The 11,832-nt window shown below is 37.8% G+C and overlaps 1 protein-coding gene across 8 annotated transcripts in view; it reads right to left on the bottom strand.

Moving 5' to 3' along the window:
- usp19 (ubiquitin specific peptidase 19) overlaps nt 1-11,832 on the bottom strand; it is a 48,410-nt gene that overhangs the window by 2,147 nt on the left and 34,431 nt on the right. For 5 of the 8 annotated variants that reach the window (XM_016518022.1, XM_016518025.1, XM_016518023.1 and 2 more), the window contains 17 exons: nt 10,555-10,733; nt 10,261-10,453; nt 10,033-10,166; nt 9,756-9,914; nt 9,247-9,357; nt 8,485-8,595; nt 8,259-8,360; nt 7,935-8,075; nt 7,720-7,838; nt 7,460-7,603; nt 6,027-6,364; nt 5,835-5,948; nt 5,532-5,748; nt 5,292-5,444; nt 3,915-4,081; nt 3,657-3,832; nt 1,799-2,378 (listed from right to left, as the gene is read on the bottom strand). In XM_016518022.1, coding sequence (XP_016373508.1) covers nt 2,097-2,378; nt 3,657-3,832; nt 3,915-4,081; nt 5,292-5,444; nt 5,532-5,748; nt 5,835-5,948; nt 6,027-6,364; nt 7,460-7,603; nt 7,720-7,838; nt 7,935-8,075; nt 8,259-8,360; nt 8,485-8,595; nt 9,247-9,357; nt 9,756-9,914; nt 10,033-10,166; nt 10,261-10,453; nt 10,555-10,733 — 2,840 coding nt within the window. In that variant the 3' untranslated portion in view covers nt 1,799-2,096. Of the gene's footprint in view, nt 1-1,798; nt 2,379-3,656; nt 3,833-3,914; nt 4,082-5,291; nt 5,445-5,531; nt 5,749-5,834; nt 5,949-6,026; nt 6,365-7,459; nt 7,604-7,719; nt 7,839-7,934; nt 8,076-8,258; nt 8,361-8,484; nt 8,596-9,246; nt 9,358-9,755; nt 9,915-10,032; nt 10,167-10,260; nt 10,454-10,554; nt 10,734-11,832 lie in introns of those variants that run through there. The other 3 variants (XM_016518024.1, XM_016518026.1, XM_016518027.1) reach the window with 2 other exon arrangements.

Raw genomic sequence — 11,832 nt, 5'->3', positions numbered from 1 at the left:
CCTGAGACTTTTGTAACGGCCACATATCCAAAACGGCCACATATCCAAAAACCCGGGTACCATTCATTTTGCAATATGTGGATCTCATCTCAATTTACAACACGTGCAACTAGGCTTTGAATCAATGATGCAAAGTAGAGGGGAAAAAAAACTCAGAAGTACAGTACTGAGCAGATCTGCCTCGCTGACTCACAAAATGGTAATCAGTTAATCTATTTTTAACCCTCTGGTGTTCTTTGGTCACTACTGACCTAACAATTTTATGTTTTGAATTTTTACAAATTCTAACTTCATCTGAAAGGTATGAAACTTGGTGACCTTTATGGCACTTGCTATGTAAACAAAATAAAATTGAGGGCATGATTCAAAAAGGCTAAGTGGTCATAAAAAAAAAGAGTCACACTTGTGGCCTTCGTGGTCAAAAATGATTGCCATAGGAAATGAACAAGAAATAGGGAAAAATATGAAAATACATACGTTTTTGCATGTAGATTCTACAAATCAGCCTTGATGCATAAAAAAGTACATAGCAATGACACTCTGAAACATCAAGAGTGACAAACTTGTGTGACTATAACAGAGCAGGTTTTTGCAAATGTGTAAAATCAAATCAACAGTTCAGCCACAATGCAGGAAAAAGGACACAGCAATGAAGGGGTTAAACTTCAAAACATCAAAAGTGCGAAACACACACACAAATGAACTTGTGTGACTGAAACAGCAAATTTTTGGAAATGTGTGAAATAAAATCAGTAATTCATCCACTATAATTAAAGGGTCTTGTCTCTATTTTAACCTGAAATATTGCAACAATTGGAAAAAAGAAAAAGAAAAAAAATTAAGAAAGAAAAACAAATGACTGAATAAATATTAATTAGTACCATAAGATGTCCATAAAAATAGAAAATAATAAATGAAAAAATATTATTGTAAAATTATATTACATTGATTTTACTTCAGCTGAAATAAAAACACATTGAGGTAAAAAAAAAAAAAGAAAAGAAAAAAAACAACACATTTTTGCTTGGGGAATAACATGCACTGATGAATCATGCATTATAAGACCAGGAATCAACACTAATACATTAACTAGAATAAACTTTGAATTCATATTGACTTTAAATCTGATATAATCAGTGTTGGGCAAGTTACTTCCAAAATGTAATACATTGTATATTACTAGTTACTGTCTTTTGAAAGTAATTATTTTTTCTCTGGTGCTGTTTTGTGGTGTTAGTAAATTCACCACTTAATTTTGAGTTAAAATACGTTGTTGTAACTTGCGTTACTGAGATTGTAACGAGTAATAATATTACCCAAATTTGATTAGTAATGCGTTATATTACTGCGTTACAGCAAAAAGTAATATACTACTGTAATATTATTACTTTTGTAATGCGTTACTCCCAACACTGGATATAATACACCTAGAGATAAAGAGTCATCGCAGATTGACACCATTTACTAACCATCATGTCCTTCCAAACCTGTATGAACGAACATAAGTTATTTTGAAGAACACTGGTGACCAAACAGCTTTAGTTCCCATTGATTTCCGTTGTATGGACCAAAAAAATCCAATGGAAACTGCTTTGTTACCAACATTCTTTAAAATATCTTCTTTTATGTTCTGAAAAATAAAGTCATACAGGATTGGAACAACATGACTGAGTAAATTATGTCAATTTTCATTTTTGGATTTTAAATTTTTTTGGATCCCTTAAATATTTTTTATCTAAGTTTTGATTTATTGATTGGTCATAGAGCTAAAATAAAATCTCAAGTCTGGCTAAAAAAAATGGTGTCGTCCTAAATGATCTGAGAATTTTTCAACCATAAAAATGCATATACTAAGTACATTTATATTTATGCAAGACATTTTTCCTGAGTGTTTATGAAACATTCTGGACATTATTGTAAAACAACAAATGAAAAATAAAAACACAACCCTGAATAGCATGGATATATATCAGGCTGTGTGACTCCCAAGCTAAATAACATTGAAGTTGCTAAGAGAAGAGTGATGACTAACAGAACAATGCAAAGTGCAAATCTTTAGTTTCTGCTGAGGGTCTGCGGCTGCAGCGACCAGTAAATTAAGCCCAGTTGGACCAGTACAACAAAGGATAGATAAGGTTGAACAGCAAGGCTAGGACTGCCGCCACAGTGCCCATGATGAAATATCTCAGACGCTCGCCATCAGAGTAATCTGAGATGCGGTCTCGTCTGCGGTGAGAATGCCCTCCCCTGCCCTCCTCTTCTTCCTCTGGCCTCATCCTGGCTCTTCTTCCACGCAGACCGGGGCAGAACAGGCTCCGAAAAGAGGCCTCTCGCTGCCCCTCCTCATCCTCCTCCAGCTCCTGCCATATCAGAGACGCCTGCGATTGGCGGAAACCTGTGTCAGCTTCTGGGAAAGGGCCTTGCCTCATCATTCCACCGTAGAACACCAATTACACTGTGTATCAGAGAGCTCACTGCTCCAGTTTCACACACTCAGGTGGATGGGTAAGCAAAATAGCATGCAAAAGGACCCCAAGAGGCCTCTTCATGTCCAAGAGTAGCATTTCATTTTCAAGTCATAGCTTTTTGAATCAATGTACACAGCCTGTGACTGATACATCTACTAAATTAAAGGCAAATTGTTTCCTTGGACCCATAAATCACCAGCTTGTACTTTAAGGATGGACCACTGATGCAAAATATTCCCCCAAATGTACCAAAATGTTAAACTTGGTTCATGTGCATCATAATCTATTCTTTTTAAAGATGCTTATGTTACTGAATCACTTCCAAAGTTTTACGACGGTCAGTCTCATGTTCAACTGAGCTGAGAACAAGATGTGAAGAAACTTCTGGTTAGAAATAGGGCAGGGTATCGAGTTTGATACTTTGTGTAAACGTAGCCTAAAAGATGTGGAAACTGAAAACTTTATTAAAACTATTTGCACTGATTTATTTTCTTGGTTACATTTTGTTCCTTTGTGCAGTAGCTCAGGAGAGGAGTCTTTGAGTCTGTAAAAACCTCAACAAGCTGAAAAAATAAAACCAAAGGTTTTTTTTTTTAGGTAATGTGTAATGCAATCTTGTTAAAACGGATTTCATAAAATTGGTATTGAAAAAAGTATCGTTCAGGAACCGGTATCGAAGTCAAGGTATCAGTATCGATTTCGAAAATTTTTGAACGATACCCAGCCCTAGTTAGAAATTGTTGAAACCAAGGTGCAAATGTAATTTCTGTATATTTTCACCTTTTGAGATTCACAAAAGTCATGAACAAAGAGCAATAATCAGAAAAGGTCAGGAGATCATAACAACTCATCAAATCGACTCAATACTCTTGATGCTTTGTGATTCATCTATTAGTCATGACTGATAGATATCACAAGGTGATTATACTCCAGAACATCTGAGAGAACATAATCTCTCATAAAAATGCCTAATTAAATTATAATCAGCTGATGTTGTCTGAGCATTTCTGAGAGACGGCTCATTAAAAAATGAACGATGAAGAAATACGGCTTTTTTTCCATTTTGAGAATCTACCAGGAATGTTACCCAATCCCTTGCAACTTTAATGAACAAGTATATAGCTGCTCCACTAAGATTAAACTGTTTTTCCATTGGGCTGCAGTGACTTGAGAAGGTGCTGAGCTCACCTGACTGGCAGCACCGCCGGTTGCAGCAGAGGATTCGGCTCCATGGGGCCCCAGTAAGTGAGATGGCCTCTCTACCGGAGAGTTCCTGCGGCGGTAGAACAGCACATAGGCGTAACGTGTAACCACCTGACTCTCTTCCACCGTTGTCACTGTGCTGTCATCAAACAAACGCCAGCCTGAAATAGTAAATGACAGACAGTGAGATGTTTCACATCACAGCCGGTGAGATGTTACTGATCTAGAAGAGCTCACTCGTACCGACGTCGCTGCGCTGGCTGTTCTTGTCGCTGGGAAGACATGCATAGGCCGTGTAGTGTCCTCCGATCATGCCGCCATAATGGTTGATCACAGCGTAGAGATCATAGATGGGGGGCTGCTGGATGTCACCCTTATGACCAATACAAAACTTACTCAGATCCAGGTTTCTGATGAAGACAGAAAAATCTAGGTAAAACATCCATTATATGGGCAATCCAAAACATGGATAATAAACAAAACTATTCAGCCAAATGACAAGTTCACAGTTCATACTGCTATTAAACTCCTAAACTATCAGGATTATTTTTGTAGTGTCACAAACAACTGAGAATGTATTAACAATGTTATTACAGGGTTTGTCATTTTTTAATTTTTACTTTGTATCAAATTAACGGTGTAACTTTTTTTCAAACCACTCATAGAATATTTAGAATACTTAGAATAATTTATTTGAATAACACTTTTCATAATAAATAACAGTACAAAGCAGCTTTACAAGGAAATAGAGCCAAGCAACTAGTAAGTCAGCTATAGGTGACAACAGCTAGGGAAGAACTTCAAAGAAAGATAAAATAAAAACTTAAATACTAATAAAAGTGACAAAAATGGACTTGGTTTAGCACTAATCAGTTGTTCCACAAGGTGGCAACACTAGCCCGGGCTGTTGTTTCACATTAGAAAACAAAACTAAAGAGACGGAACAACAACAACAAAATAGCAGATACTGCAACAACAGACAACCGCATTGACAAGCGCTTGTGTGAAAGATTGATGAGATAGCAGAAACTTTAGTTTAAAAGAGTACAAAGACATTTTTATCAGTCATAACTTTTAGAGAAAAATAGAGCAGACGCTGGACAAGGATGAATCTTTCTAGAGTGCATGTGTCGACTGCCTACATTCGCGTACACCTCAAATGGACTATACTTTGAAAGGCTACACATTCGACTGTGCGCATACGTTAGCGTACGTGTAAAAAAAACATGTATACTTGGGCCTTAAGACATTTGTTATAGAAGATTTCTATTTCAAATAAATTGTTATATTAAACTTTCCAGTCATCAAAGAATCTTACAAAAAATTCAATTATGGATTTCATAAAAATATTACTTTTCACACTCCAAAATCAGCATATTAGAATGATTTCTGAAGACTGGAGTAATATCTTTTCATATATTAAAATAGAAAACAGTTATTTTAAATTGTAATAATATTTCACAACATTACTGTTTTTACTATATTTTTGATCAAATAAATGCATTCTTGGTAAGCATAAAATACTTCTTTCAAAAACATTCAAATAAATCTGGCAGATGCCAAACTTTTGAACCCCTGTGCTAGTGACAGCCAGTGAGACAAGAGTATAGTTCAGTGTACCTGACTGGGAAATCAACCATATCATTAATCTTGTCCCTCCATATGAAGCTCCTAAAAGAGAAGCGCTTGAGCTGGATGATAAGCACGTTGGGAAGACGCCAAAGCAGCAGCTGTTTAGAGGCTTCCCTGTGTTGCTGACACTTAGGACAATACCTGAACCACAACAAGAGAAGATATATGTGGGCCAGTCACATTTATGTCATTTAAACACACTTTAAAAACTGACACGTCTGTCCGTACCATGCCTCTTCAGGGGCCAGCACCTCAGGTTTGGTAAAGAGGTTCAGGCACTGCTCTAAGGTGAAGTGTCCTGCCCTGGATGTCTCTGTAGCAGAGCCAGGGTCCTCATCAAACTCCAGCTCTTTAGAGCGGACCAGCACATATTCCTTCTGCCGCTCGTTGTTCTTCCACACCAGCTCCAGCGTGCAGTCATCAGGCAGCTCCAGTATCACATCACCTGTCGGTGGCACCAGGATGATAAAGATACACAGCTCCAACGAAAGCATTTTATAAAACAAATCCATCCAAAAACCTCTGACTGACCTTTGTCCTCAAGTTTTCTGTCCTCCTTTTGGCTTGAGTCCAGAACGGCGATGTAGAATTGAGACGCACTTCCAGTGGCTGACTCAGAAGGCTGCTGATACCCGGTCACTACAGCTACCAATGAACAAACAGCAATGGACTATTACTCCACAACAAACAAAGACTATAGCGAAGATTTTTACACCAACTTACCTTCTGGTTTTATAGCCTTTTCACATGATGTTTCTTTCTCCACCAAAGAATCTTGGGAGCTGGTGGCGAGCTCACAGCACCCTGAGTCATTGGTGTGTGTGGAGAGAGTGTCCCCACCTGCTGCGGAGATCACAGACACGGTCTCAGTTTGCGGGGCTGTGCCAGAGTCACCCTGCTCCGCTTGGTTTTCCGCTTCTCCTGTAGATGACGGTTCCTCCTCCTGCTCCTGACACTCTGAGACGTTGCTCGCCAAGGAGGCCAGGTCAACATGGGACAGGCTGGCCTCTGGAGACGTCCGACCAGACTGGAAAGGTGGCTGGAACACATTGACAGAGTACCTGCACACAGAAATGAAGGGTTACACAGTGCTGCTCGTTCCTAGTCAAAAGAGTTTACTTTATGTCAGAATATCCCAGTCTAAACAAATAAATAATTTATAAATAAATGCTGTAATAACTACACAGACAAAAAAATAAACAATAAATAACAATAAATAAAATGCTGTTAATGCTATAAAAGTATGTATATAAAATACAAAACTGATGTAAATTTAAATAAAAATAATGCTATAATAAACACATAAAATTCTATAAAAATGCTATAAAATATAAGGCTAGTAAACAAGTATATAAAAATGTATAAAATATAAAACTTAAAGCAAGAAAAAGAAAATTTATATCAATGTAACTTTGCTTTCCATTGATTAAAGCACACTTTAAGTACTTATTCACTACCACAGCAAAAACAAATCAAAACAAAAAAAAACTAAAACAAAAAAAAAAAAAGAATGCACAAGATAAAATAAATATATAAATATAAATAAATATAAGTTACAAATAAAATAAGGTCTAACATTCAGGTATAGAAATGTAATAAGGTACAGTGCACAGTGTTCACTGTATAAATTAAATATATATTAATCTTTGTTAAAGCAGTTTTGCTGTTTGATTAACATTAATGACAGACAGCAGCAGGTATTTATAGGCTGCTGTCCCTTTAAGACCTGAAGCACAGATCCAATATAATTATACACATGCGATTTCTTTCTCAGTTGTTTTCGTTCAATTAATACACATCCGAACCGAATTGAGTTCTCTTTTGCCTCTACTTGTGCTGGAATGGTTAAAACAGGGGTGTCAAACTCAGTTCCTGGAGGGCCACAGCCCTGCACAGTTTAGATGCAACCCTAATTAAACACACCTGATCCAGCTAATCAAGTCATTAAGGCTTATTTGAAAACTACATGGTATGTGTGTTGGAGCAGGGTTGGAACTAAACTATGCAGGGCTGCGGCCCTCCAGGAACTGAGTTTGACACCCCTGGTTCAAAATCACTTGAATGTGTTCAAGTACAAATGATAAGCTTTCACTTTATGATGGTTAAATATTGCAATTAATCCACAAATCACATGCATGGCGAAGAGATAACCATACCTAGAGTAGCCTTCCAGAAGCTGTGTCAGGCGGGAGTAAGTCAGCCTAGACTCAGGCACACTAATTAAAAATGGCAGTCCAATATTTTCCACATTGGGCCGGCATGTGGTCTTGTGATTGGGCCAGTGGTTTTTCTGGCAGGCCCTGTAATCAGAGGAAAGAAACTTAACACCAACTAGCCAAGGCAAAGTCTCTAAATCCCAAGCATGATCTCAGAGCCAGCACAACACATCTATTTTAATGAATAGATGAAAACTCACTGATTACAGTAGCCGACACGGTAACAGCGAGTACAGCGCTTGAGCTTCTCGTCGTCAGAGGCAGGAGGCTTCATGCAGCCAGCGCACTTTGTAATTGGGATGCTTGGAACCAGAGGTCTCTGAAGATCAATACAAAGGCACAATCAATACATTATATCACAGCAAGAAAATCCACAAAACCTAGGAACATAAGAAGAGTGACAAAAATGGTGTACCTGTTGGACCTTCAGGAGCACCACTCTCTCTTTGGCAAGATCTTTAGACAACACCTCAAAGCAGAAGAGCAGGTCACTGGAAGAGACTGTGTCTAAAGATTGAGACGGTGAGAAGATTCTGTGGAACCTGTTCTTCACCACCTGGGAAAAAATATTGAGGGAACACTATCTATTAATGAAGAATAAAATTTATGAACGTCACAAGACACACATCAGTAGATCTGGTTGATTTACCAAATTTTATTTTCAATTGTGAAAGAGGCTTCCAGCAATTATAACTAGATAATCAAGAAAAAACTAATATTCAGAACAGAATCATCATACCTCTGCCAGCCACAGGTTCTCTGGTTTGATCCTCACACTGCGAGATATTGACTCCAGTACTTCAGCCGTGCTTGAGTTCTCTTTACTCACACTGACCAAAAACTACACAAGCAAAATGTTTAGGTCAAATATTTATAAAAAAGAATGTCCATCTAAATAAGGTTGAACAATCTGAGCCTTTTGTGCACAGGCTTACTTAAGAACTTCAGAAAGTTGTTTTGTGTACCTTGACTGGTTTCTTGTGAGGCTCTTTAGCGAAATAGAAAACAGTCAACACCTTCTGCTTTTGAGGTAGGGGGACAGGCAAGTACAGGAAGGGGTCAAAGGTTATGGAAACCTTAATAAAAAAAAAAAACAGATGAGAAAACTCCAACAACCATATTGCTAAGAGATACTGAAAAATATAATTATCTACCCCAACACCATCAAAAGTGATAAACGTTTCAAAACACATGGAAGACTTAAAGCAGGGACCTCTTGGCTCAGCATCAATACCTGTATCACCAACTCATTCAAATTGTCATCAGACATGAAGGAAACTTTTGCCAGTTTTTATAATAACATTACACATACACTACTGTTCAAACGTTTCGGGTCGGTAAGATTTTTTTTTAAGAAACGGATGCTTCTATTCAGCAAGGATGCATTAAATTGATCAAAAGTGACAGTAAAGACATTTATAATGTTACAAATGATTTATATTCTAAAGAAATGATGGTGTTTGAATGTTCTATTCAAAGAATCCTGAAAAAAAGTATCACAGTTTCCACAAAAATCAAATCCACAAAAATTATCCAGCACAACTGTTTTCAACACTGATAATAAGAAATGTTTGTTAAGCAGCAAATCAGCGTATTCAAATGGTTTCTGAAGAATCATGTCACACTGAAGACTGGAGTAATGATGCTGAAAACTCCACCATCACAGGAATAAATTACACAGTTTTTACTGACTTTATGAATTTGAATCATAGCTCTTGATGCATTACCTTAGAACACACAGGACACACCAGCTTTGACTTGTACTGGCCCTGAAAGAGGTCAACAATGAAGGAATCATTCCTCATTTTATGCCTCTGCCACGCCTCTTCTGCAACAGCCTGCCAACCACAAATAAGAACAATTTTCAAAGATTTATTATCATGGAAAAGCCTCCTGTGGCGACTTATCACTTCACATGACACAAACATATTGAGATTTTTCGTTACTTTCAGATTTCTTTATTTATTCATTTGGTCTGTCTTGGTATTTGAATTCACATGCTCAAATGTCACATATTCAATTATTTGATTAATGGCATAGCACAGAATCTTTCCTATTCATTTTACATCATACTGCTTTGTCAACTGTCAGATATAAATTAGATTCTGAATCTCAGATTGCCAGTGTGGTCTCAGACCTTTGGACTCTATTGGACATGCTTATTAGCAACACACTCTGCTACATATCCAAGGATGCAGTATATGCAGTCCATTTTGAGACAAAAACAAGAGCTCACTTCATCTTGATGGCCATCTGAATCAACGGTCTCTGTATATGGTTTGTTTTGGATGCGGTTCAGGTCCTCATGCAGCCCATCCAGCAAGAAAGCCATGAACTCCTGAGCATCATGCTGTGCGTAGCCCGTAAACTGACTGGCCTTACTGGCAACTATAGCCTATGAAGAGAGGGGGAAAAAAAAAAAAAAACACTGTTATTATGGGTTACTTACATAGTTACATATTGGAAACTAAAAGATATGGTATAAGAGGAGAGATTTGTTGCTGCATGGATACCTTTAATTTGGAGGGTTGAAATGCGTGGTGAGTGCCCTTCCACAGCGCTCGAAGCAGAACAGCAAAGCTAATGGCCAGCCGTCCACCCGTGCCCAATGGATTATTACAGTTAATCTCGGACTCAAAACCCCGGTCTGGAAATAACAAACACCACAAAACCACACACCTGAGTAGAACACACAACCATACGACAAAGAAGCAATTCTCATCAATCAAATTGCCACTGACCATGGAAATAATCCCTGAGCTCCCGTGTGTTGGAGAGGGACTGGATCACACTGTTCATAAAGCAAGTGTTTCCCAGATTGACCAGTCCAGTGAAGCCAGGGAGACACACTTTCTTCTCCTCCACTTCTTCAGCTCTCTCACTGCCTGCAGGAGGAGTGTGAGTCATGGGCTGCACCATGCAGGTGGGCTTGGGCTGTGGACAAAGAAAGGGCAAGTCATAACTAATAGTCCTGAGACCAGTTTTAGCACACTAGACCATCATATGTGACAAACAGACAATGCACTCATTATTACCATAGCAACAGTTGGTTCCTGTTTGAGGGAGTCCTCTGGGGCTCGAGGGGGTTTGACTTTCTCCTCTCCCACTCGTGGTTCTTCTTTAGCAGGAAGTGCATGCTTGCTGCTTCCTGGCTGGCTCTTTTCAAGTGTAGAAGGGCTGGAGGGCACAGCAACCTTGGCGCCCCCCACTGCACCTTAAACAGATGACAATAGAGCTTGTGGTTAGCAGCTAAATACCATGGCTTCTAATATTATGATCACTATTAACAACTATTATGCTCACCAAGGCTGCATATATTTGATTAAAAAAATGCTGTAAAAACAGCAATAGTGAAATATGTGACCCTGGACCACAAAACCAGTCTTAAGTCGCTTGGGTATATTTTTAGCAATAGCCAACAAAACATTGTATGGGTCAAAATGATAGATTTTTCTTTTATGCCAAAAAACATTAGGATATTAAGTAAAGATCATGTTCCATGAAGATATTTTGTAATTTCCTACCGTAAATATATCAAAACTTAATTTTTGATTAGTAATATGCATTGCTAAGAACTTCATTTGGACAACTTTAAAAGGCGATTTTCTCAATATTTTTATTTTTTGGCACCCTCATATTCCAGATTTTCAAATAGTTGTATCTCGGCCAAATATTGTCCTATAACAAAACATACATCAATGGAAAGCTTATTTATTCAGCTTTCCGGTGATGTATAAATCTCAATTTCAAAAAACTGACCCTTATGACTGGTTTTGTGGTCCAGGGTCACATATTACAATTTAAAATAAATGATTCCCATTTTAATACATTTTAAAATGTAATTTATTCTGTGATGCAAAGCTGAACTTTAAGTAGCTATTACTCCAGTCTTCAGTGTCACATGATCCTTCAGAAATCAGTCTAATATGTTGATTCTAATATGAATATTTTTGTGGAAACTGTGATATATATTTTTCAGGATCCCTTAACGAACAGAAATTCAAAAGATCAGCATTTATTAGAAACAGAAATCTTTTAGCACCATTATAAATGTCTTTACAATCACTTTTGATCAATTTAATGCAGGGGTCTTCAACGTTTTTCAATATTAATAGAAACTAACCATATTATGATTAAGACGTTATATTAAAGGGTTAGTTCACCCAAAAATGAAAATTGGCTCGTGTTTTACTCACCCTCGAAGCATCCTAGGTGTATATGACTTTCTTCTTTCAGACGAATCCAGTCGGAGTTATATTAAAAATTGTCCTGGCTATTCCAAGCTCTATCATTGCAGTCAGCGGGTGTTGCAG

Source organism: Sinocyclocheilus rhinocerous, unplaced genomic scaffold, assembly GCF_001515625.1.
Source record: "Sinocyclocheilus rhinocerous isolate Xijiao unplaced genomic scaffold, SAMN03320098_v1.1 scaffold418, whole genome shotgun sequence".
In the NCBI taxonomy this organism is placed as follows: Eukaryota; Metazoa; Chordata; class Actinopteri; order Cypriniformes; family Cyprinidae; genus Sinocyclocheilus; species Sinocyclocheilus rhinocerous.
Note: the sequence above shows the minus strand (reverse complement) of the source record. Positions and strands in the feature narration are given on the sequence as shown.